Raw genomic sequence first — 27,988 nt, forward strand, 5'->3', positions numbered from 1 at the left:
ACACAATCTTTTCTGGATGCATAAATAAGTTTAAATAAATACATTAATTAACACAATAAAACATTTTTTTTTATTACTTTCATTATATTATTTTCTGAAAATGTAATGCCTGAGGAAGATTTGAGAAATAATTAAAGCAATTTTAAATAATTATTCATTTTAAAATAACCGGATGCCTGGGCCCTTTGTGTGTGCCTGCTTAAGAACTGAAGTTATTTGGATAAGTTCTATTCAATGCGCTTTACTGCCTTTTGGGCGTGTTTTACCAGGTTTGGCTTGTATGCTCTTTGCTGTACAACGGGGTATGGAAGTTGCAAGTCGGGCATTTGATACATATTATAATAGCCAGTATTATATTCGTTATTGATGTGAATTTATAATGAAATGTTCTCTTGAAAACTTACAGTCAAACCAGATAAATAAAAATAAAATGTATGTCCGCTAGCCTAAATGCAAAAAGAAAAAAAAATTGCACTTCTTACTACAGCACCCCCAACTTAAATCCACTTCCCACGGCTCTGCGAATAAGTTAACTTAGCCTAAGTGTGTGCACATTCAGATGCATATAATAGTAAAATGTGTTATGGGATAAATAACAATATTGCACATGGTTATGATGTATTGCACCGGAAATTCAAGCTGGATTACAGAAACAAAATGTGACCAACTTTATAATAATATAATAAAAACATATAATAAGATATATAACTTTATAATAAATCTTTTTAACCTAGAAGCTGCTCTAAACTTCATATACACTTTGTTGTGTAGTTTCTCCATCATTGACCGGAAGCTGTGTGTCCTAACTCCGGGTCGCTTGACTCTGTCCGTTGAGGGAAAACGGAGCAGAAGAGCGAAACATGGCGACTTCGAACAATCCGCGGAAATTCAGCGAGAAAATCGCTTTACATAACCAGAAGCAGGCTGAGGAGACAGCGGCGTTTGAAGAAGTGATGAAAGACCTCAGCATCACTCGGGCAGCGAGGGTAACGAACCCATTTTCATGTTGTTTTTTAACCCTTACCTCTTCGTTTGTTTTCAGCGAGCTGTCAAAGATGCGTTTGTAGCGCGCGGCAGCTGCAGAAGGTAAACAATAACAAACGACGCTTCCTGCTCGCTCGAGACGTTTTCCCCCCACGACTGTCACAGCACACAGCGAGGACAGGGGTAACGATTCTGTAGTGTTATTAATCACGTCAAGGATACCCGTACCAAAAAAGTTATTTCATTTTTTGTCCCACGCAAGTGAAAAAGCAAAGGGGCGTGCATGCGTATTTGACAGCGCGCGTTCACTGCAGGGATCATTTTCATCACATCACACGACGTTACAACCTGCTACAGATACCACAGATACTTCTATTCACCATCTATTAATGACTCCTTATACATGTGCTTTGTTTGTTATTGACACATGTTCAGGTGTGTCTGCACCGTGGCTCTGTAAACTTGCCTGACAGGTCCTCAGGCCTGTGTGCTTCACTGCATAAATGACATTTACACCAAAGATGAAGGCAAGCAGATTACGTGGAATTTAAGCCACATAGAACACTGGCCTCCAAAATAAATCCTATGGAGGCAGGGCCCATAGTGATTGCTGCTGAGTGGAAGCATGATGGGAAAACAGATTATTACTACACAACAAACACCTCCTGATAGAGTGGACTCAGTAATTATAGAGAGAAGAGGGATAGGCATGTGGAAAAAATGTCACAGTGTATCCCTGATGTCCTCCTGTGTTATTGAACTGTGATCATTAGTAAATTACTGTTGTTTATTTGTGATATACAAACATATTCTTCCCTGAAAGCTTTAGATCCGCTCCAACTCTCACCTCTTTTAAATCAAAGACTTTTTTTATTTGCCACTGCCTTCCTATCTTAGCTTATTATAACTCACTTTAAATGTACATTTGAAATGTACTTTTAATATATTTCTAATTATCCTTTTCTTTTCTGTTTTGTTATATTTGTCATTTTAATTGTGCTCTTTTATGCTTAGATAAGATAAGATATACTTTATTGGTCCCCCATTGGGGTCCCCCCATTGTCCCGTGTCTTACAACATGGGACAGGGGAATACAACAATTTACTAACAGTTAAACATATAATAACAATAATAATAGTAATGATAAAGGTAAAATAATATAAAATAAAATAAGATATGGCAACTATTACAGATGTATACACACTATGTACACTTCTATCTGATAAATAGATATTAAGGTATATATTGTTCCATGTTGTTATGGTTGTGTGTTTTAAGGACACATGACAAGGCACATTGGTCAGAGTCTATTTGCATCTTGAATGGAGGCCTGTGGCCTTCCTTTTTTTTTAGCAAGCTCTTGTCGTCGCCATAGATGGTCCAGAGGGAAGCAGGCCTCAGGTTAAGAGTGTCATCCTTTTTGCCTGTGTTCCCTCCCCCTGTGTAGCCCCTCACTTGTGTTTCCTCCCTTCTTTTTTGTCTTCGCATTAGAGATAGATTCTGACTGTCCTCCTGCTGGTGTGGAAATGTTACTATATGTTATGTAAACAGAGCGGGTATATAATAAACAAAACAAACTGAGATCAGATGCTTATCAAAATACAGCAGTGACACAGGCGTAGTAATTGTTATGATTAGATTTTCTGCTCTGCCATCAGTGAACAGTGGGCTTGCATTAGAAAATTTAATTGACCGGTTATGGGCTCTCTAATGGGAAATGGAACTGGAGGTCGTTCTGAAATAAACACTGTCGGGAGGCTTTAGGGAGTTTGCTTTTCTGGAATACAACCAGCGACATTGCTTCCACCTTCAGCTTCCCTCCTTCTCCTCTCATGTTGTATTTTCATGTTTAACTCCTTTTACACTGCTTTGATGATGAACTCAAATACAGCAGTCTGGAGATGTTTAGTGTCAGTTTGATAGTTTCTCCTGCTAGTGTTAAAATCTATCGCATGTCTGCCCTAATGTAACCCCCTCACACACATGGTTAAACAGAAAAGATGTGATGTTCAAACTGAAGCTGTGTATACTGTAGGATACACACTAAGCTTGGTGAGTATACATGTGTATGAATATCCTGTTACGTTGCTGCACTAGATTATGCTGAGCTGGAATGATTTATGATATTATGTTATATTTATTACTGCCATGTTGTTCCTTGTGCATGAATTTTTCTCTATTTGAGAAACATCCATACTGATCGCCTGTTGTTTGTCTTGCAGTTACAGTTGCAGAAGACTCAGTATCTGCAGCTGGGACAGAACCGTGGGCAGTATTATGGAGGATCTTTGCCGAACGTCAATCAGATTGGAAACAGCTGTATTGATATGTCTTTTCAGGTGAGGGATTTCTGCTTGGAATAACAAAACATAGTCACAAAGCTTTAGTGATTTGGCTTAAATTTATATCAGGATTAGTTTAACATCTGTTTCTTATAAATCTGTATCCATCTCTGAGGCCAAGTAATATCCTGAAATATTGCTTCAACCCGTGGCAGCTCTATAAAAAAAAATAACACACTGTGAAATCCTTCCCCCCGGGATTAATACTCTGCTACAGGAAGTGACATATTAACTGTTTATGTAAGCAATGGCAGCACACTGTTTATAATAAACAGAGGAAGTAAATAAACCTACAGGCCGCTTTAGCTGTGTGTTTTAGTGTACAATGTTGGACTACCAGAGCTCTGTGTCATACAACACATTAATAAACAACAAGTCCAGAGGCTTGATAAAGAGAATACAACCCATTAGCTGAACTTTATTAATGACAGGCACAGCTTATTAATCATATGATACTAGTGTAAATGTTTATGATACATGTCAGTAAGAATCAGCAACACTTTTTAGCTTTGAATGACATTTAGCTGTTCAATCATTCAAACTTTATTTAAGAGTGCTTTTCATACAATGATATTGTAGCAAAAGTGATGTACATAAAAAAATGAAATGAAATAAAAAACAATAGAATAAAATGATAAAAATAGAATTAATTCGGGTGCTGGTCGCCTTGCGGTCTAAGCGCCCCAGGTACAAAGGCTACAGTCCTCGTTGCAGAGGTCGCCAGTTCGATTCCCGGCCGGTCGACCATCTCCTGCATGTCTTCCCCTGCTCTCTACTCCCCACATTTCCTGTCTCTCTTTAGCTGTCCTATAAAATAAAGGCAAAAAGGCCAGAAATATATAACTTTAAAAATAAAAATAGAATTAACTTAAAAATGAATTTAAAAAAAAAGACCCCCGCCCCCCATCCCAATCCCAACCCACCCCACAATCCACATGTAAGGTTAAGAACATGATATATGCAAAATGTTGTTTTAAATACATTAAGAAGTGTTAGTTAAAGATATATATATTTTTTTGTAATTCTCTTTTTATTGAGATATATCGTCATTATAACACGTTTCAATACATCTTAATAACATGACATTTTCTCTCTTTTTTTAATAAAATATGTATGAAGTAAAAAAAAACTGATAATGTCGTTAACACATCTAGTGAGAATTTACCATTACGAAAACATATATTCAAATATCTAACTTCTTAAATCACTTTTCTTTTTTCGGTCATATAAGTCAACTGGCCCTATTTTAAAATTGCACTTTAGGGAGCAGCCATCAGTTAAAGATATTTTAATGAAGCTTAGTAAGGAAAATTATAAAGTTCTTGAATTTTAAATAAGAAATTGTGAGAAATAAAAAAAAAAAGAAGCTTCATTATGATGACTATGTTGTGGAAAGAAGGTGGGCAGAAGGGGGTAGCATGTAATCCTTTATGAAAGACATTCAAAGGTCACTTTTATTTTGAAGGAAACAACATCTTACTCACTCTAGTTTACTTTTTAAATATAATATTCATAGTTTTCACATTTGTATCAAACACCTGAAAAAAAAAACATTAAAAAAAGTTTAAATTCATCCATGTAAGGATATTGAATTTCTCACAATTTCAGCATGTTAAAATGATATATCCCATGTTGCTCCTGACATCAAAGAAAGCAAAGCAGCATCTTTTCCCACCAAAATGCTCTCATATCAAAAACATTTTGCTCCAGGCACCTCAAAGGTTTTGAAGCTCAACACCAAGATAGGGAACTAATGAAACTTTGCTCCTAGCACAAGTTGTTCAGATGGAGCAGCAGTGAACAAGGGGAGGTTATACAGCAGGTGCATGTCATAGACACTCGTGTCAACATAATTTATCATCAGGACATGCATGTGTGGGAAAAGACAAGCAGCAGAGAGAGATAACTTTGTGGTGAAGTCGAGGGACATTATAGCTTGATAAGAGGTCTGATTTTTTTAATGTAAAAGAGATAACACAAGTCAATCTATAGCTGCACTTCACAGTTACTTTGTCATGTATTCAGCGGCAGATTCATTTAAAGATATTTTGATTCATCGTTTAGATTATGAAATATGGGAAAAATGCTGAAAAGAGGCAGGAAATGTGGGAAGTAGAGAGTGGGGGGAAGACATGCAGCAAAGGGTCGTGGCCGGGAGTCGAAGCAGACCGCTGAATTTAGGACTATATTCTCTCTATATGGGGCGTGTGCTTAAACTGCTAGGCCATCTTGCAGCCAAACCCCAAGACTATTAATGGTTAAAACAGAAAATTCACTTATAATCTGATGTGCAACACTTGCTTTAAAATCCCCAAAGTTATATGTTTGGTTCTTCATTTCCTTTCAGTAGATGTTTGTATTTAATCATTGCAGCTGTAGTTCAGTCTAATAATTCAGACCCTCTCATTGACCTCACAGCACAACCAAGTAGGAGGAAGCAGACAGTTTGGTGGGAGTTTTGTTTACCCCCGTCAAGGATTAGTTTACCTATGAATTAAAATGTAAATGTTTACTCAAGAAAAAAACAACCCTTTGCAAATGTTGTGTCAACAGAACACATGGGCACTTTTTGTTTCCTTTATTCAATGGCACAGGGGCTTTCAAAAAGTTCTTTGGTCATTTTTTAGTCAAGGACACTCTGACTGGGAACCATAAATTAGAGCCTTCCTTTTTTGAGTAAATTGCTTTAAAATGTTCTATTTGCATCTGATATCCAGCACAATCAATCAATCAATCAATCAATCAATCAATCAATCAATCAATCAATCAATCAATCAATCAATCAATCAATCAATCAATCAATCAATCAATCAATCAGACTTTATTTGTAAAGTGCTTTTCATACAATGATAATGTAACACAAAGTGCTGTTAAATAAATATACAGTTGTGCTCATAAGTTTACATACCCTGGCAGAATTTGTGATTTTTTTCAGCCATTTTACAGAGAATATGAATGATAAGAGAGACATTTTTTTTTCACTCAAGGTTAGTGGTTGGGTGAAGCAATTTTTTTATCAAACAACTTTGTTTACTCTTTTATATCATAATGACAACAGAAACTACTCAAGAAACCATAAATTCAGGGTATGTAAACTTATGAGCACAATTGTATATAGCATAAACAAAAAAAAGACCCCCATCCCTCCATCCCAATCCCAACCCAAGCCCCGACCCCAAAACCCACACCACAATCCATATGTAAGGATAAGACATAAGAACATGATATATGCAAAAAATAATGGTATGAAAAAAAATTAAAAATAAGTTGCTGAACGTACAGAGGAAACGCTGTCATGATATCTTAATGAGGAAACACTGGAGGGAAACTAAGATGTTAAAACTCACCAAAATAGAATCAATTACAAAGATAATAAAACAATAAAAGATGAAACCAATGAAATAAACTAATATACTAAACTTAAAGTAAAAATCACAAGCTCAAATAATAACTAAATAAAAAATGAAATAATCCACAATGAATTAAATAAAAATAATATAATAATAATTAAATATTATAATAAGACAGTATATAATTAAAAAAGTGACTACAATTTGAACTAGATAATAAACAAGCAAATTTGGGGTACAAAAGTCATGAGAAACAATAATAATAATAATAATTCCTCGGGTTTCAAGAGGGCCTTCGCTGACCTTGTCTGTGCTCGGGCTCTAATAAATAAAGTAAGGCGGAATGAGACTATTATAAGACTAAGACTCAGTTAAAAGCAAGACTAGCCACAGAAACCCTCACCACTTAATACTCACTGATTTTGTTTTTCTTTGTCCATAGACAGCAGGGATGGACTCCAACAGGTCGACCCGACACCACGGATTGGTGGACAGAGTCTGCCGAGACCGGAATCGAATCACATCACCCCACAGAAAGCCTCTGTCTTTCGACAAACATGGACGCCAGATATCCTTTCAGACCATTTGTTTATGATGTTGCTGTTTCATCTCTCATTTGCTGCTATGCTCTGTCTGAGGTCTGAAGAGATCACAGAACTTTGAGGCTGAATGTTGTTTTACAGGATTTCTATAGTGTGGTCACACATGTGCCTGAATGACTTTAGCCTGTGATTAATTTCAGTCTGATTTGAGTTGCAGTCTCATATTTTATTTGGTAAGAATGTCTTTGTTAAAGAGGGTTTGTTATGTCAGTCGGTAAAGTGAACCTTTATTACTCCAATTTTATCACATGCTGATTTATTCGCAATCCCACCTACATCACTGTTTATGAAACCTCCTTGTTTTTAAAGAATTCACAACAGTGACAACATCAAATCTGCCAAGACCTTCTCCCTCCAGCTGTATTTTCTTAACCTGCAGTCTCACATTGACAGCTGTCCATATGGCGCCGTTTATCTGTCACCCCCACCTGATACCAGCTGGAGGAGGTAAGACAGCCTTTGAGGAGGAAACAGCAGCAGCTCTGCATTACTGTTTATCTCAATCTGTACTCTGTTTGTTATGTTGTAGTCCTCACACAGCTTTCTGTCATCACTCAGACTTATACCACCGCTCCCTTTGCTCGACATGCAATGCTTTACTTCCTGTTTATGAAGATAGATGGTCAGATCAAGATAAATCAGGAACGAAAACACGAGACTTTTGAAACTGATTCAAAACATATTGTGTAATCCTCATTCAGGGACTTAAACTCACAAATAATAGTCATTTTTATTACAGAGCATAATGAAATACAGAATTAAAAACAGATGTTTCTGGTTTCTTGTTTTAAAAAGAAAACACATTTGATTTATTTGTGACTAATGAACATCCTGCATCATATCCAGTTTAAGAGAGTGATTCCCTGTGTTTTATTCTCAAGTGCAGACTCCACATGCTGCAGTTTAAAACTTTGTATGCATGATTCCATTCTGTCATAACTGCTGTGAATACCCTGCTATAATGTGCTTCTTTGTTTTTCTATACATTGCACTGTGTGATTTTCAAAAACTCTTGCAGGACAAACTCTGACTCAGCGCTGCACCAGAGCACATTAATCCCTGCCCAGCAGGCCTCTTTCATCGGAGGGTCACAGGAGCTCCAGCCAAAACGAGGTATCTGTAGACATCTCTATATCACACTTTGTATCTTTGTCAGAATACAAAGCACATGCTAAGTAACATGATATGCATACAAATTGAGAGCAGTAGGGTAAAACTGTATGAAAAAGATCACATTGTATAACCTGAGCTGATAATTAGGTCTGCCTTTAATGACTCAGTGTTCAGGTGGTTTTTTTTATGTGCAGAAGATGGTTGTGGTGTTTGGGCTGTTTTGTCGTAAGCTTTTTTTTTGTTATTCTGCTGCCTTCTCTTGGCGGCTTAGTTGAGTGCCCTCCAGAGTGTGATGAAAGGGTTTTGAATGTGGCTTTGAAGGCAGAGGGGGGAAATGACTTCTGGGGAGATGGGGTGCATCCCAGTGCCTGATAAATGTGACTGCTAACAGCTGTGTGAGGCGGATTATTTTAATTTCAGAGGTGCTTTGGTTGAATTTGTATAAATCTCCTCAGAGATATTTGGGGTGTTTTGCACTTCCCTGTCAGTTACTATTCCAATTTTATCTTTTCGTCTCTTATTGTTCTTGTCCTATTTCGTGTCATCTCCTTCACCTTGTTATGCCTTTGTGCTTCCAAATCATCTGCTGATCATGTAAAGCAAGGCCTGTGATTGTTATAAGCTCAAACAGGCTCCACATCTGTGAACCAAAGACACTTTCACATTTTTTTAATGCGTCTTCATATCTTTGTAGTTCTCCTACTCACAGTACCTGGGGCTGAAGGAATCGAATCAGATATTGACGAGGATGGACTGGAACTGAGCTGGGAGTGCAAAAAGGTTCAACATCAAGACTTACATTTACTCTTCTTTGTTGTCTGTACAAAACCGATTCCATACATTTCCTTTTCTTGCCCTATACAGAACATGTTAAGGTCCAACCCCTCCAAAGTTCCAGGGATTAAGTGAGTATTTGTTATTCCTGTATGTAGACCTGGTCTGAGGAAGTGTTTTCTGATTTCAAATATAGATTTGATGGGCATGTTTTACTGATAGCTGCACTGGATGCAAAAGTGAAAAAAAAATGTTCATGACAGTGGCAGTTGCAAATAAAGTGCAAATTGACACACATCTGATGAATATGTATGAATGAAAATAGCTTTGAAATGAAGCCATCCAGCTGTGATTAAACATAATTTTGTTTACTCGAAAGTAAAAAATGGGAGGAGCCAAAAGGTAGCATGAAGACCATAGACTATTATATTATTTACATATATGTATATATGATGTATTTAGAATACAGTCCATGGTCTTCATGCTATCTTTTGACCCCTCCCACTTTTGACTTTCAAGTGGAGCTCTTAAGTGAAAAGTGGGATGAGCCAAAAGGTAGCATGAAGACCATAGACTGTATTCTTTTATTCACATGTATATATGAGGTACTTAAAACAGTCTATGGTCTTAATGCTACCTTTTGGCTCCTCTCATTTTGACCTTAGAGTGCATTTTATTTAGGCCCCCTAAAGTGCCTAATATATGTAGTTAGAATACAGTCTATGGTTTTCATACTACATTTTGGCTCCTCCCACTTTTGACTATAGAGCGGAACGCTTAAATGAAAAGTGGGAGGAGCCAAAAGGTAGCAAGAAGACCATGGACTTTTTTCTTTTATTTACATATATGTGTATATGATGTAGTTAGAATGCAGTCCATGGTCTTCATACTACCTTTTGACTCCTCCTACTTTTGACTTTAGAGTGGAACACTTAAGTGAAAAGTGGAAGGATCCAGAAGGCAGCATGAAGACCATAGACTGTATTCTTTTATTTACATATATGTATATATGATGTATTTATACTAGAAGGAAACTAGACTGTTTCGCTACATCTGATTTCGTTGTTGACATCAGCCAGCGTATCTTTTTTATTTTCATTCAAGCCTATTACATCATTGTCTCTATTGATCCTTCTTTATCTCCTCTCTTTTTTTTGCAGCATCTTCCCGTCTCCGGACCAGCAGTTGATCGCTTCACTAAAACCAGCAGTCCACAACACTGGCGGTTCTCTCCCTGACCTGACCAATATCCAGTTTCCTCCTCCGCTGCCCACCCCGCTCGACTCAGATGATGCTGCAGCCGCCTCGTTCAGCGCCTCCAACAGCACACAGAACCTGGCAAACACCCAAGGTAACTCTTCAGACAGTGGTCTGTTCTCATTTAGTATAGAAATGTTAACTTTTGTTGAGTAACATGCAGGATGTTAATGCCTTTCATCTTAACATTTAAGCACTTTATTGTTCCAATTTCTCCATGACTCTGTTTTTGCTTTAAAAAAGCTCTTTCCTTATGTTGTCTTTTTATGTGTGTGTGTTTTCTGGGTAGGAGTGAGCACATCTCAGCCCACAGTAACCATGGAAATGCAGCCCGGGCAGGACAACATGGTCCCTCTCATCCTGAATGCAGGAGACTCTCACCAGCCTCAGAGCCTGCAGCTCTCCCCCACATCTCCTCCTCTGTCTCTCTCTCAGGTATAGCGCTGCTCTCTGCCCTGACCTCTGCTGCATCCAGAACATCAGACATGCAAGATGAATGGATCACTGAATGTTTGATTTCATTCATTTAAATCCTGGTAGTTGTGTTGTTTTTATGAGGTTATGTGTGTGGTGTAATGGAAACCCAGAGCAAGTAACTCTAATTTGAGGCTGTGTTTCTGTGCTGCTTCAGGCGGCCATTAACGCCATGAACCTTGAGCAGCAGCTGTCCCAGTACGCCTTCTTCAACCAGCAGCCGCCATCCCAGGCCCTCCAGAACCAGCAAGTGAGTCGAGATTTAAGATATGAAACAAACACAGTAACTGAGATCAAATCACACTGACAGTATTAGCAGCATTTCATGTTTCTGTTTACAGATTGCTTTCCTATATATCAGTCCAGCAGTCCCTATTCAACGCAAGTTAAACAAATCTGCAATAATTTTAAATATTGCTCAGTTCTTGCAGTATTTGAAAAAACAAAACAACTACGTCAAGGACTAGAAAGCTTGATTCAACCAGAACCATGTGATGCAGTATAAGAGGTTATGTTGATTTCAATGTTCAGGTCCATGCTCACAAACTGAATATTTTATCACAGAAGGTTTTAATCAGACTCAAATCAGCGTGTTCCAGATGTGGATACATCAACACTTTACATGAAACCAAAACCCTGTTTCTGCTAATTAGGGCCATGTGGTCAGATTTGAAAATGCTAGTATGTTTTAAAGTGTTATTTATCCACTCAAAGTGATATTATAGCCTCAAGCTAGTGGCCGGGTACATACCTCTATTTTGTGTCTTTTTGATACTCATTGAGATGTAGCACTGAATTCCAGTGAAACTCTTTTCTGCTCTCCGACACTGTGAAGGAGATTTGCTCTGATGTGGCAGCACTTCATGAATAAAATATGAAACCTAATTTGTTGACTTGGTCATGAGCACAAAATGAGGCTGCTTTCATGTCTTATTTTAACTATCCTAACTTATCTCTTTGGAAAATAGTTATCAATATTAAAGAGTTTAAAAGTATAACAATGTTATTTAATATTTATCTGGATATAAATATCATTATTAAAGTGTTAAGACTATAATAATGTTATTTAATATTTATCTGGATATAAATATCAATAATAAAGTGTTTTAAAGTATAACAATGTTATCTAATATTTATCTGGATACAAATATCAATATTAAAGTGAAAAAATATATGACTATGTTATCTAATATTTATCTGGATATTAATATCAATATTAAAGTGTAAAAAAATATGATAATATTATTTAATTTTATCTTGATAAAAATATCAATATTAAAGTGTTAAAACTATAATGATGTTATTTAATATTTACCTGGGTACAAATATCAGATTCTGACATGATTTCTCAAACATACATATGTTTGTGATTGAGGTTGTGTAACACATATGTTTAACGATGATTGTAAGAATTAGCATAAGAGGGGAAATAAAGAATACATAACATAAATGAAAACATCGTGCTCTTATTTACATAATAATCTAGCCTCTTGTTAAAAGCAGATAGTGATATGCTTTATCTGAACGGAGCAGATATTAAAAGATGAGGCATCACTTTATTGATTTATGACTCCACGCTTGTTTTTTTTCCAGCAGACAGGTCTGGTCCAGCTGTCGTCCTCGGTGAACTCCTGCCCAACGTCAGACAACCAGACGTCCTCTCAAACCAACATGACCATCGACATGAACACGGTGAGCCGAGGACACATGAGTGTGTCACAGTGTTGTGTTGTGGAAGCAGCAGCCAGCACTGCGATGACTGATTCTCATTTCTTTACTAATGATAAGATTCAAGGTTGCGCTGTTTGGTTTGCCATGGTGTTCATTTTACCATGATGAAGGATGCAGTTATAGTGGAGACTTGGATAGTATATGTTTTCCAATACAGGTTTATATCACTTTCTTTGCCAAACATAAAATACCTAAAATGTAATCTTGACGTTTTTGTTAAGCTGCCATCTTCAAATTATTATTTATTTTCTCTGAATTATTTATTAAGTAAATTTAGGCAAATCATTTGTATTGAAAAAGTCAGCCTAAAATTCCCTCTGTGTGCAGCAAATTTGGTAATAGGTGAAGTTTTCCTTTCTTAACTCAGAAATTTCTTCTTGGATGGGCTCTGGTTCTGTCCTTAAAGCTGCATTTTTATTAAAAAATCTATTTAAATCAGTTCCTTAGAGACGCTGTATCTTATGCTCTTTAAGAAAAAGAATAAAAAAGAACTGATGCATGAGATAAAAGCTTTTAAAAAGGTGCTAAACATCAAGGAGTCTAAACGTTTCTGCAGCTCTCCCCTGGCCTTCAGATCTTGGCTCTGGCTGCTCTACTTCTGTTGCAGTGGGAATTTGTTTGGATAACTGCACACATGAAGTGGCCTACATTCGCATGGTCTCAGTGAGAGACTTTGCAGTGTGAGGTCAAGTGGAACATTGTGATGAGACACAGCTTAGACTGAACTGTCTAGTAACCACCACTATAAAGCCTGTTTTATGCTTCTCATACCTTTGTTTAGTTTGCTTTCAGATGTTTGCCTCCATCTTTCAACTATAGATTTTGGTCGCAAGCCACAGTGACATTATGGAAGATGCAGCCTTCTTCACACAGGTGTTTTTTAACCATGAACTAAATTATCTGGAGACCTTGAAATGCTTTATCTGGTCTTTATCACATGCTACCAATATTTCGATAGCTTATCTGTCAATAGATTGTGAATATGGAGGTTTGAACTACTGTGAGCTTTGAATCATAAGAGATATCCATGTCACTGATGCCCCTTCAAAATCAGAGTTACTTGACGTTTTATGTTATTTATGGTAACAGAAATATTTGTTTTAATCTGTTCACATATTCTGCCTTTGATTTTGTTGGATATGTGAACGGTAAAGAGCAGAAATGAGAGAAGAGAACAAAAGAGAGCAGATTGGCTTTCTCTGATCCTCCAGTTTTGCAGCATTCAGTCTCTTAGCTTTGATTGCTGGCAACACATTTCCCCTCCTAATTAATCCCCTGTTGTTTTCTGTGTTTCTCCCAGATCTTTTTCAGCATTCTAAATTAATGCATGGATGAGGCATGGCACATAATGTGCAGTGCTGTAATTAATTTATTTGTGTTACAGCTTCAGAATCAATATTTTGGTGAATCCTCAGTTGGCCAAAGCTGAAATGGATCACCTTCAGCAAGCTCCAGAAATACGTGAAATAAAGCTCTATATACAGAACAAGCAGACAAAAGTAAAGACGGTCGTCCACTGTGTGTAACTTAAACGTATCCTCTTGTATCAGCCCTCCTCCCTCCAACAGTACCGCAGTAGGGTCGGATCCTCTGCCAATCAGTCTCCAACCTCCCCCGTCTCCAATCAAGGCTTCTCACCTGGAGGCTCGCCTCAAGTAAGGGCGTGTGGATCAGTGAGCTGCTAGCTCTGTTTAAACGTCACCGTCCCCCTGCATTGTAGTCCTGTGGTTAATGTTGCCGAGTAGGACTCAGTGGCTGCCCCCTCACAGCTGCTTGTGTTGTGTTGACATAAGCAGATCTGGGCAAAAAAGTTCAGTTTGTTTCAAACATTTAAACAAGACAAACAGAGACAAAACACTTCAATTATTTAGGTAGTCGTTTGTTTTCCTCAGTTACTCTGATTTCATAAATATTTGAGGTGAAAGAAAGGGTGAAATTATAGCTTAAAATCAGCCATCAGCATGTATGCTACTTTAGGGTTGCAAAGGGGTGGAAAACTTCCAGTAATTTTCCATGGGAAGTTAAACTGGGGAAATTTGGAAATATTCCAAATTGGAAATTATGGGCATTTATGGGAATTTAATGGAAAGGTATTATATCCAGGCATAAATATTTGTTTTGTTATAAGCAGACATCCATCCAAAATAATACAATTAAAACAGATTTATTTGTAAGTTGAACTTTATCAAGAGTTAAATATTTTATTGAACAATCAATTATTTCATTGAAGAACAAAAACATGAACGTTGAGTTAAATATTACTCACGCCCCCGACCAAACCCATTCAAAAATTAACAAAAATGCAATCCCAACAAAGTCCCATTCAAAATGTTAAATGAAAAGAGTCCCTCTTCCTCCGCAAAAGTCCCATTGAACATGCAAATAAAAAGTGCATGTAGGGGGCGTGGTCTCAATAGCCCTGCAGTAAGCAGTGTGCTATGTGCATGTGATTGAGGAATAGCATAGATATTCAACTTTACTTGCATGAAATCTGGTTGTTTTAGTCAGGATTATGCTAAAATATATTTTCCCCAACTTTATTTAAGTTCCCTATTAAGAGCCAACCTTCAATTTAGTAAATTCCCGTTAATTCCCATGGAAAGTTTCCAGCTTTAAAACTTCCCGGAATTTTGCAACCCTAATGCTAGCTAATTCTCTTGTCTGATATAATTAAGTGTTTGCCGCTTTAAAAATTCAACTTGTTGTTTCTTCTACAAAACAGGAGATAGCTATGAGATAATATGTCATCGGTGACATCCGAACAGGTAAATTATCATGTCGTACTAGCTAACAACAACAGTACTGTGAACCTCAATTATTTCTTACTGAATATGTTACATTTTAAAATGTAACATTTAAAACACTACTTAAACCAGTCTGATAGCAGCTTACTGTAGCTCAGCTTGTTTGTAGATGCTAATCTTAGTTTTAGAGTAGGGTTCCTCAGGTTTATGAACCAGACCATACAACAGTTAACTGGAATCATACCACATGTTTGAGGAGTTAGCAGTATACAGTTGAAACAATGTTTTGTTATGCTCATATCTTTTATACCACTGCTATCTTAGAGATGCTGGTATCTGCCAATACTTGAGTCAAGGTATAAGGAAGGGAAATTAAAGGAAACAAAACATCATCAGTTTCAGTTCTGTGTAAGTAAAAGTTAATGATTACAGCCATGGTTTTTATGTTCTGACACACTAAAAGGATGTTAATATTAATACCTCTAAGAAGACTTTTTCAGAAAACAACAAAAATATGATGATACTTAAGGGAGTTTCTCAACAAGGACTCTCGTGTAAAGGAGATTCATTTCTCAGTGGGAATATTCCCGGGGAAAGAGAAGTTAAACCCTGTTTTTTTTAATAACAAAATTGTATGAAAAAATGAATTGTCATAGTTGTGGTCCTGTTTTGCCCAGATCTGACCACCAACCTCTTGGAGCACTCAGTGTCTTTGATGTGTTGTTATGTAGCTGTGTCCCCGACCTTCCCTCTCTGCTGCTTTTGTAGTATTTGCGTTGCATCTCCACCGCCCTCCCCTCCTCAAAGTCCTGCTTTATAAGACTCTGTACTTGCATTGTGTTTATGTTCATCAGATTTTTGTTCTTTATTGTGATTTTTGCACCAGCATGGGGGATTTGAGGCATTTTTGAATGATGACACTCACGGTTGCATCACTACAAGCTGAGCCTTGCTTGCAGGGTGGTGGCTCAGTGGTGTTAATCTGTGTCGGACTCTTTAAAAGCCTGTGAGATTCAGAACCCGGGTATGTAAGCTGTTCTGTTAATCTTTTCCTGCTTTAATTCACTAAATAAACCATAAATTACATGTTTAAATATAGATTATGCAGAATATTCAATCAGCACTGCAATATGTAAAGCCTTTCCCTAACTGAGGATTTTAGCGTCTCTTTAATTCACTATTTGCCTTTGCTGAACTGTAAGTGTGATTTTGTGTTTGGGATGCAGAAAAAAGGAAATGTGGCAGGGGACAGTGGTGAAACGTGTGTGTGCGTGTGTGTGCGTGTGCGTGTGTGTGCGTGTGTGTGCGTTCATGTTTGTCCTGCTCCTTCCCTCCTGAGCTGAAGCTGGCTCACTTTCAGTCCCGAGGTTATCCACAGGCTAAACCACAACTGACAAGCTGTGTGCTCTATTATCCTGCTCTGCCCTGTGGGGACATCTGCAGCACACACAGATAATTTGGTTTTGAACGAGGGGGAGCACGGGCTGAGAATATGATCCAATTACTTATACATTAAGAGGCCACGATGAAATAGGAGAATTTCAGCTGCTGGTTCAATGAGGACATCAAAATGAGGAACTTGAAGAGAATTAGCTTGCACTGAGGGTGAGTCAGTGGAGGAGAAAAAAAGATTAAAAGGGATTAGATTTCCAATGATTCCCTTTATTCCATGTGAATTTCATCCTACTTGGTTAGTGCTAATTAAAACACTGATGTTAGAAACCAGAAGAGGAGGCTCATGTTGAAGATGCTTTTTTTGAAACTCCTGCTTTATCATTGGCATGTCATTTTGACATTTAATGGGTGTTCATCTATCAATATTTAGCGTGTGCTGACCTTTTAGATGGTGGAATATGGAACTAAACTGTCCTTAGACATACCATTTATCAGGTTCCTTTTTTAAAATTGCTTTTTCATTCAGAGTTTGTGTCCACTTGGCATCCTAAGTACAAGAACACCCTCAGCATCAGCTGTAATTTCAGATGTGAATGGTTCCTCTGTGTCACTTCTCTCTCGACGACCAATCAAAACCATGAAGGGGCGGGGCTTCTGATACCAACTTTTTCATAACAAATGGTAGAGCAGAAACATTTGTTGAGGGTCGCTTCTCTCTCAGCGACCAATCAAAACCAAGAAGGGGCGGGGCTTCTGATATCACCTTTTTCATAACAAATGGTAAAGCAGAAACATTTTTCAAGGGTCCCTTCTCTCTCACCAACCAAGCAAAACCAAGAAGGGGCAGGACTTCTGATATCAACTCTTTCATAACAAATGGCAGAGCAGAAGCATTTTTCAAGGGTCCCTTATTTCTCACCGACTAATCAAAACCAAGAAGGGGCGGGGCTTCTGATATCAACTTTTTCATAATGAATGGCAGAGCAGAAACACTCATTTTTTAAGGGTACAATTTGAGGTGTAGAGCTGCTGCTAATGCCAGTGCAGGATTCCTTTCCATTTTTAAAATTGTTCTTTGTAAAATGTACTTAAAGCTCCTGTGAGGAGTTTTTGAGTGGTTATGAAACAAGCTGAAATCAACAACAATGCCTCTTCATGACCCTCAAAATCAAGCAAAACCATTAGAAAATATTTTAACAGTTTCTGTTTTATAATTTTTAAAGACTGAAAAAGCTCTGAGGGGGTATGTGTCAGACGAGATGATCAACAGCACATCAAAGATAAACCCTCTTAGTACTTGCCTTCAGCAAATATTCTTAATGAGTGAATGATTTGACTATTAATTGAAAGCAGGAGGAGATTTCGTGTCAGAAACATAATTAATTCAGCAACGATAGAGGTATCATTTTGTTCACAGGGGGCGGCAAAGCCACAGAAGCTTTTAAAAAAAAAAAAACACCTTTAGTGGGCACAGGCCCTAATTTCGGTTAATTATTACACACCCAATTATCTTTTTCTTACTGTGTTTTTTGCAGACTTTCTATAATTTCCATGCAAATCATAATGCCCCATTGATAAGTAAATGCTGCTGAAGTGGCACTCAAGTGTTTTTTAAAGTAGCTCAGACATCAAATCAATGCATTTGTCAACAAAGAGTACACCTGATATGTCTCAGTGAACAAATAATGCCAAATTTGACAAATATAAGACGAGGTTAGGAATACTAAACTAGACTGTCACATGTTTCATGTTTGTGTATGGCTTCTGAATCTTGTTTTTTATGACTCAATCATTGTTTGCTACTTTTTCAGTAACCACCATCTCTTGTTGTCAGTGTCCTCTCTCACATGTACAGAAATATGTCAGATTATTACAAAAATTGCATCAAACTAGCTGTGAGTTAGTAGACAACAACACATGAAGGTGTTTTGGGGAAAAGAAAGAGGCACTTTGTTGTTCCAGTGTTGTGGCCACTCTGACTGTGTTCTTTTTGATAGTCCATGTTTTATGTTTAATGTACAACATCTGCAGACTGATTACAACTATTCATATATAGAAGGTTCCAGTTTAACTTGACCGATGTTGACTCTTTGTTGTTGCAGCACAACTCCATACTGGGCAGTGTGTTTGCAGACTTCTACGACCAGCAGCTCCCGTCTATTCAGGCCAGTGCTCTCTCACAACAGGTACACGCTCTGTCACACATCTATATATGCACTGCAGAAAAGGGTAGCTTAAATATAGGGTAAACAAATTTAATTCAAGGTGTAGATTTCTTAAAACTAGAAATTATCTGTCCATGCAGCAAGTTGATTTTACTTGATAAGAAATCTCACACAGGCTGTGAAAAGTATTAAAAATGATTGAAATAAGTAGAATATGCTGATTTTGAGCTTAAACTACTTGAAAAAGAACTTCTTACAGCACAGTTAAGTGAAATGTACTGAATATAATATAAGAAAATTTTATTCATTTATTTTTTATACTTAATTCGACCAAATTAAGGCCTGGGACAAGAAAAACACCAATTTAAGTAAAAAATGAAAGTTAGAACATCAAGAACACTATTACTAGTGTCTCAGGGTTGATGCATACTTCAAGACATTTAAAACAGTCTTTAGAGCCAGACCAAAACAAATATATCACCATTTTGCACCGCAGAAAAATGAGCAATCAATAAGATACAAGCTGAATTGTGTCTTAAATAGATGCCTTATGTGTTATTCTTAAATTAACCAACTTGAAGTTGTTACTCAATCTAGAAAACAAGTTTCATTTTGATGAGACTTTAGGTGAGACAACCAATGTAGCTTATTTTAACAGTCATTCACTCAATTTAAGACTCCCAGACTAATTGAGACAAAAAGACAAGTTCATAATCAATTTAAGATTCAACCATACATACGAAGATTAAAAACAGGTAAACAACTCTAAAAACAAGGCAATTCATCTAACATGTCTCAATGTATGAATTAAAATCTTGGCAAGTGTTGAATTATTTGCAGTGTGTTAAGTGTATCCCTCAACCCACTCCTCCTGTAGTGCAGTTGTATCTCAGACCCAGCTGTAACGGTTGTGATGTTTTTCGTTTTGTTGTCGTTTCCAGCTCGAGCAGTTCAACATGATAGAAACGCCCATCAGTTCTGACAGCCTGTACAACCAGACCTCCACCCTCAACTACTCCCAGGCGCTCATGATGGGATTGACTGGTGGCCATTGCAACCTGCAGGACTCTCCGCAGCTGGGCTACAGTAGCCATGGCAACATCCCCAACATCATTCTCACAGGTGCTGTTATGACTAACGCGAGGCTCGTGTGAGTCGTACATCAATACACATCAGTCGTACATGTGGCGCAGAGACGCTAGAGGAGAGACCGGAATGAAGCCTGCTCCTCATGTTTTGCTCATATATTTTGTTGACACAATGACATGGTCTCAACACAAGCTGGATTGCTTGGCTGCTGTAATGAATTAGATTGTGAAAAATATGCAGCATTGTCGTTAATCAATCACTCATTGTTATCTCGGAATGGCTCTTAGCCCTGATGCACTGGAAAGAACTGACATACGTATGTCAGCACTTCAGAGTGCTGCATTCATGAGCTGTCTTTCAATCAGAAAAGATATTTTATAAACGTATAGTGCAGTCAATTCAGAGTCTAAAATATACTGTGCAGCATTTTTATCTGATTATGAAACAGACTGAAATTATTTCTAAATCTATATAACTTTGAAAATCAATTACCATCATTTTTCTGTTTTCTGTTCATCTATTTTAATACCTTTAGCCGCTACCGCTGAGTCAATATCAGATAAGTAATTTACAGCCTGCAGACCAGAATTACCTTTGTGTACATTTCTCTGTCATTCAACTTTTTATTGCATTTTTTGCAGTATTTCTTTGTTCACCACAAGTTGAAAAATTATATATAAGTTATACCAAACCAACAAAAAGAAAATAGAAGAAAAGAAAATACACATAATAATAATAATAATAATAATAATAATAATAATAATAATAATAATAATAATAATAATAATAATAAATAAATAAATAAATAAATAATAATAATAATGAAATAAAATAAATAAAACAAATAATAAAGATAATAATAAAATAGCATTCCTAATTTTCTTGGTGATGTTTAGAGGTTAACATATATAGTATTGTGTTTACATTTCTTAAGGCAAAGATTCAAGGTGAGTTCTACTTTTGAATCACAGGGAAGCATACGGTGGCTGGGAAGTGCAATGCAAATTTACAAAGGATGAAATACTCTCACAAAGTTGGAGACAAATTTACATTTTGGAAAAATTTTTTACAAAATCAGAAACACTTTTACGATCAGTGAGACAATTTTCAAAGTGACGGTACATTTTTACCAGTCCCGATACCAATTTACAAACTGAAGATTCTGACATAAAGAAATGTACCAGTGATTTTCAAAATAAAAGATGTCTGTATTATGAAAATGTCAGAGAATTAATCTATATTTGACATTAACAACCCTGTTCGCACTTAAATATTTTGATTCAGGCTCATAAGAGAACACCTCAAAATGTGTTCCTGCCAATCACAGCTATAGCTGATTTGGAATTTCAAAATAAATGTATATGCTAAATTTCCAATGGTTTTTATTTTGAAATTCAAATTCAGATATAGCTATGTTTTGTTTTGTTTTTTTCTTTATTTTAAATGTACATAACAAACAATGGGTATTTCAGAAAGAGCATCATACATAAACAATCATTAAGGACATAGAAACAATACATCTTAGGTTGTGAATTTAAGGTAAATTATAAAATTATACATTCATAGAAAATGAATGATAAAATAAGTTCAGTAAGGAGAGGGAATCATTTTACAGTTCATTGGGGAGTTCTTTTAGGGAATCATATGTTTTAACTGCTTTGGGACCTTTTTATTATTTTCAATGATTTCAGGTATAATTGGAAAAACAAGATATAGCTATGATTGACAGGAACACATTTTGAGGTGTTCTCTTATCAGTCTGAATCAAATTATTTTCATGGAAACAGGGTTTTTAATGTCAAATATATATGAATTCCCTGGCTGTTATACATTTTCATATTAGAGACGTCTTTTATTTTGAAAACCGTTGGTACATTCCTTTTCTGTCAGACTCTTGGGGTTTGTCATTTTGTTTTGTGACTGTTAAAAAAATGTTTCCTTGCTTGTAAAAGGGTTTCTGATTTTATACATTGTTTTTCTTAAATTTAAATTTGTATTGGCATTGGTATAAGTGTTTTGCTAATGTCATTTTGTTTTATAAAATTTAAAATTGTTTTTCCAAAATTTTAATTTGTCTCCAACTTTTTAAAAGTGTTTCATCCCATGTAAATTTGTATTGCTCTTCCCAGCCACCATAGAAGCAGGATGAGAAAACACTTCAAAGAATCAGCCAAAACCACACAAAATCAGCAAAGAGATGATCCTGCTTTGACCAAAGGGGCGCCAAACGTGACACTAAATGAAAGCTCCTCGCAGTGGCTTTTAATACTATCGATAGAAGCTAACAGAGGAAATCTACAGTATAAGAGGGGTGTGGTGCGGCAAAATATTGATCAAATTCTCTACTTACACCCTGTATTTCTGTGGATGAAGATATTAAAAGTGTTTTTGACAAGAGTTCTAAGCCTCACTCTTATCCTGTCAATTTCTGAAAGCTGGCAATGTCTTTCATTGACTGCCTCTTCACCCAAATGTGCTATTATTATGTCAAGATGTCAAGCCTCTCACAGCAAGTTTTTTTTGTCAAATTATAACCTGACACGTCAAATTTCTGTCTCTCTTCTAATTTTAACCAGTCAGCTTTCCCTCTGTCTTGAAAACCCCTCACATAGATGAATGTCTAATGTGTTGCCTTTCCTCTGTTCAGTGAGTGGAGAGTCTCCCCCCAGCCTGCCCAAAGACCTGACGGGCTCGCTGTCCACAGATGTCAGCTTTGATATTGACTCCCAGTTCCCGCTTGATGATCTGAAAATCGACCCACTGACTCTTGATGGCCTACACATGCTCAATGACCCAGACATGGTCCTCACTGACCCCGCCACAGAGGATGCGTTTCGCCTCGACCGGCTCTAGCCAACGCTGCACCACAGGCCAACGCGCAGGTGTGTGAACGCCTCTGCCCTGTGGGGAAGCGAGGATGAGAGTCACATTTTTGGAGGATAAATCCAAGAGGAGAGGTATGCTTGTTAAGACCTCGTCAGGGCAAAGCAGCGTTCCAATTACAACCCAATCAAACCCCAGAAGAGCTTTTTAAAAAAATCATTGTAGAAAATGCATTTTAAAGTTTTTGAAGACTGCTGCCACTCATCTCCTCAGAACCGGAACCATGGATTAGGACTGATGACATTCAAGTTAGGTATGAGACCTGTTTGCAAATCACTCCTTTTTTTTAATGCAAATGTCACATTTTTTTTAGAGCTTGATCATGAGTACAGAAGGACCCTCAATGTCTACAGAGTAAACCAGACACACCTGTTAACATAGTACAGCTGGATGACACAGCTGAAGGAAACACCTTCCAGGTTAAGGTCAGACTGGTTGTCCTTTCAGTCTGGATATTGATTTAGTGCTATCCCTGTGTGGTTTCTTAAAGCAGCCAAAGTCAGGCTTGGTTTGATTTTTCCACTAACCTACTCGTACATCTTGAAAAAAAAGATGACTCATTATTTTGCCAGCTAAGTTATTTTAAGGAAATGCTGATTATTGATTATTACCATGGTAAATAGCAGTCACCAGTTATGCATGAAATCACAAAACACTGTGCATCCTTGTTTTGCCTTAATAGCTTAACATTTGAGTTTTCATGCAAAGATGACTATTATGTAAATGAGGAAAAAAAACATTTCAGATGTGGAGTTAGTGTTTTTTGCAGGTGGTCTGGCCCACATCATTCACGGTTGCATTACTGTTGTTGTTTTTGAGGTGTACAGATCTCTACCCATTGTCACTACCATGCCATTTCTCATCAGTCAAATCTACATGGATAAAGAAAGACTTCTTTATCGTTATGAAATAGATGTTTACAGGCTTGTTTTGTGTTCTATTTCTCATGTACAGAATGTGATTCGATTTTGCGTAATGCTATCTATGCAAAAACTACAGCGATTGATTTAGGACTGTAAAGTGAAACACATACAAAAGAACCCTTATAAAAGTAAGCCTACGTGCAAAGATTCTTCTAGTGATGTGCCATGTTTTGTTTTGTTGTGATACTTCTGGTTTTCTTTTAGACGAGTATGATGTGATGAAAAAACAGCGGCTCAGTGAGTGCGGCACACAGTAGAAACTCTCCTGGATTTCTCCCAAAGATGTGACCTCAGTGGAGTTGAAATATATATATTTTTCCAGACAATTAAACTGCCTCTTTACTAGAACAGCATTGTTGATGCAATGAGAATGTATTTCGGTCACATCTGTTAATTGCCATTTTGTCGCCCTCATTGGCACTCATGTCCAGCCTTCATGTACTGTAGGACCAAACATCTTTCAACTGTTTGTTCTTTTCCCTGCAAAGGTGATGTGTCATATTGTTTTCTGTCACTTTGGTTTTGTGACTTTGTTCCCTTGGCACTACAGCGACACTGAAACCTGTTCCTTGTTATGCTCGTCTTGTCTGTGCCCTTTATCGATTTGTTTGGAGTCACTCTGGATTATACATTTTTTGGGCTTTTTTTTTAATTTTTTTACCTTTGCTCTGAAACACTCCTTTGTGAGGTCAGTATCCACATCTTCAATGTGACTCATATCTCATATTGCACTTTATGCATTTATTTACAACACTGATTAATGGGAGTGATTATACCTTCACCCCCATGTGACTGATGAGTGCACTAGACCTGTTGTGGCCCTTTCTGTTTAAACTTGCCTTCTTGTAAAAAAAAGAAAAGAAACAGACACGAAAAGCGTGATTAAATTAGAGTTATTTTTCAAAATTCATATAAATATAGTCTATTTAAAAAGAGCCTGTTTTTTACTTAAACAGTGAGTATTTTGTTAGCTGTGTACTGTTACAGAGATTTTCCTAAATTCAGGAGCACATTCATATTTTCGGGACAGAGGTGATCAGAGTTGAGACGGTCATGCAGCTCTTAACAGCAAAAGTTTGTAAAACTAATCACTCATTGGCAGACTGAAAGTTTCTTGTAAAAATAGCTACATAAACTGTTACAGCTAAGTGGGATTTCTCAGATAAGCACACTTGAAATATAGCAGGGCCATGACACCATGCTAGATCAGATCAGCAAACTCCTGAGAAGTATTTTAAGGAACTCTGTCATTTAATTCAAATGAAAATGTCCAGATCATGGATATTAGTTTAACTCTAAGACATAATGTAATCACCTCTCATCAACACTCCACATAATACACATAGCTAACCCTTAACTGCAACTTAAAAGACAAAGTCCATTTGTTGCGCTGTGTTTCATCATAATTTCCACATAATGTAAATCAAAAGTTCTGAGAAATGTTTTGGAATAAGGTGATTTTAAGTTGTTTGTCTGAAAGACCCTTTCCCCCTTGTTTTTAAAATATTTTAATGTGTTGGATGCATCATGTTTTCTGAATTTTGGTGTATTTTTTTGCATTATTTGTTTGAAAAATGTTGTGACTGCATGAATCTCGGGACATTTTGTCTCTTTTTAGGCTTTGATTCTTTTTCTTTGTTGGTTGGGGACAGCTTTGTTTGTCTAGGTGTTTAGTTTCTGGTGATATTCGTCCTTTTTTTTGTCTCTTTTTTAACTTCAGCATCATGTGTAGGCTACATATCTGCTAAGTGAAGCCTAAAAGCATCAGAATTATGGTAATCAGCCTTTTTATGCACATGCACAAGCTGTTGTTTGGTACTATGTTTTTACACTGCAATATACAGTATGTGCTTATACTTTCTGTGCACCACCCACAGAGATTAATTATGTCATGGTAAATCTAGACTAGCTTTGTATATTGCTGTGCGGTAGGAACAGTGTTTTTTCGTGCTTTATGTGCTATGATGTCAAAGTGAGAAAATGCACTGAGAAATCCTGTGCTGCAACACGTCATTGTGGCTCTTATCTTCTCTGCTGGACCTCAGACTTAATCGTGAGCCTGGCATCTTCGTAGGTCCGTTTTCTGTTTGGGTATTTCTTTTGAACTCTTTCTTGTGCTCATGTAGATAGCTCTGACTGATGTGTCGCCTGTTACTGTCACCTTTTTATGCATCAACGTTCAGGTATCCATTGGTGTTATGTATACCAGTGTTTACAGAAACAAGAGTTTACAACAGAGCAATGTTAGTTTTTCTCTCTTTAAAGAAAATGTTTCAGCTTTGTTAAATACTGTTAAACTACATATGAACCACTTGCAGTGTAGAATAGCAAAAGTCTTTTTGCTATTTAAGTGTAACAGTGAATCAGTAATGCAATTTGAATTGTATGACAATTTTGTCAATGTTATGACCATTATAATATATTATATTTCTTGAGTTTGTAAAGGGATATAAATGATCTCTTCTTTGGACTTCATCCTAAAGCATTTCATGACCCCAAAGGCACTTTTTTATTTCGTTTACAGGTTTATTTCTGCAGATTCCCCTCAATATGTACCTCCTATTAGATTGAACAGAATAAGTACTATATGGATATTACTGAATTAAGTTAGTTACATTTGTCAAGAACACTGTTTATTCATTTTCTTTGAGTTTTAAATCAACAGTGGAACTGAAAGGAGCCAAAGTTCAGCACAGCCATAATGAGAGAATAAGAATGTTCCATGTGTTGAAACACATCCTCTCCCTTTTTAAAAAAAAAAAATGTATTGAAATGACTTTATATAGAATCTATGAACTGATCAATGCATTTTTTACATCAAACATAATTATCAAAATTCTGTCATCCTAACTATAAAAGATGTGAATTATAAATAATCTATTCACTACATCAGAAATATCAGCTGAACGATGCTGCATTTGAAAATATCACAGGAAGTAACCTTGACTTTTTTTCAGTTCTTCTTTTTTTTCAATCTTGTCAAAAACTTTATTTACGTGAATATTACTATTTGCATATTGTCTGAGGAACAACATCAGACATAGCAGATACAAATACTGTACAGTCAGACTGTAAACATAGATATCTGTTGACTTTGTGACAAGACGCATTAAAATTACAAACTGAATCAGGAAGATGACACTGACTCATGGTCCTGTGGGGTCACTCAGTGGGTTTCCCCACATCTCTGAATCCTTTATGTGCATTTTGAGGACAGCCCACCGCTGGTTCAAGCCTCATACAATGGCAGCTAAATTGTTATATAATGTATTTTGTTTATAAGTACAGTGATATTCAAAAAAACATGCATTTTACTGCCGTGAAGGGGGTGCACTATGCTCCTGTCGTTATGCTCTCAGCAACAGGAAACATTATGCTCATAGAATATGCAAAATCTAGCAATCTGCAGCACAGCTTGGCAAGTTGGTACTTTTTTGAGCTAACCCTTTAAAAAAATTACTGGTTCAAACCTTGTTCTTCAAATTGCGTGTTTTCTATTTCGACTGTCAAATCGGACCAAAAGAATCCAAGTTGGCTGTAAATGTGTGCTATATTGAAGAAGAAATACGCTTCTGTTTGAACTGTACCTGATGTATTTTTCTTGTGTGAAGGCTTCTGTCTTTGTATCTTTGCATTATTATTTGTAAAAGAAATGAAAATAAATATATCTGAATAAGCAAAGATGTGCTCTTCAGTGTATTTGTGCCGTCAGGTGGACACCAAAAACAACTAGAAAAGAAGGAACTAAGAGTAGTTACATGATGATTGCAGCCCCCATAACTGGCATAACTTAAGATTTTCTCACCCACTCCACAGCTTCACGCCCAGCGTTCACCCTGCCTCTCCCACTCCATCCACACTCATTTTAATGAGCTGACACTTTGCATGTGGGATGGACATAACAAAAGTAATGACCAAGATGACTAGTGGTTATATTTCTCTTTTCTACACAGCTAAAGGCTCATGTAGGTGGATATTTTAGCCACTTGAAAACCTTGGAAATAAAACTAAAGTAAGCGTGACTGGTCCTCATAGGGAACCAGCCTGGTTGTGCTCCAAGCAGTGCGATGGCCCAAGTTCAATTCCTTTAAATGGCTCAGCAGTCTCTTCCACCGATCCTCTCCTGTGATGAAGCATCCTGATTTTCTCCTTGCCTGCACTC

At 36.9% G+C, this 27,988-nt stretch overlaps 1 protein-coding gene across 2 annotated transcripts; it reads left to right on the forward strand.

The window, feature by feature from the left end:
* The first annotated feature begins 840 nt into the window (after nt 1–840).
* crtc1a (CREB regulated transcription coactivator 1a) lies at nt 841–27,507 on the forward strand. 2 transcript variants are annotated; one of them, XM_034702058.1, is made up of 14 exons: nt 841–986; nt 3,207–3,323; nt 7,119–7,244; nt 7,664–7,725; nt 8,297–8,391; nt 9,086–9,171; nt 9,256–9,296; nt 10,326–10,516; nt 10,712–10,857; nt 11,054–11,146; nt 12,490–12,588; nt 18,869–18,952; nt 19,873–20,053; nt 22,668–27,507. In XM_034702058.1, the coding sequence occupies exons 1-14, from the start codon at nt 861–863 to the stop codon at nt 22,871–22,873; spliced, it is 1,653 nt and encodes a 550-aa protein (XP_034557949.1). In that variant the 5' UTR covers nt 841–860; the 3' UTR covers nt 22,874–27,507. The 2 variants fall into 2 exon arrangements, with proteins under 2 accessions (XP_034557949.1, XP_034557950.1); XM_034702059.1 differs by having other exon boundaries at nt 12,493–12,588.
* Nucleotides 27,508–27,988: the final 481 nt, after the last annotated feature.

The sequence above is a fragment of the Notolabrus celidotus genome, chromosome 15 (genome assembly GCF_009762535.1).
Source record: "Notolabrus celidotus isolate fNotCel1 chromosome 15, fNotCel1.pri, whole genome shotgun sequence".
NCBI lineage: Eukaryota > Metazoa > Chordata > Actinopteri > Labriformes > Labridae > Notolabrus > Notolabrus celidotus.

Coding starts and splice junctions, on each gene's coding strand:
- crtc1a (XM_034702058.1), top strand. CDS start 861: ATGGCGACTTCGAACAATCCGCGGAAATTCAGCGAGAAAATCGCTTTA. Junction 7,245..7,663: donor TCGACAAACATGGACGCCAG/ATATCCTTTCAG, acceptor CTGCAGTCTCAC/ATTGACAGCTGTCCATATGG. Junction 12,589..18,868: donor TGACCATCGACATGAACACG/GTGAGCCGAGGA, acceptor TTGTTGTTGCAG/CACAACTCCATACTGGGCAG.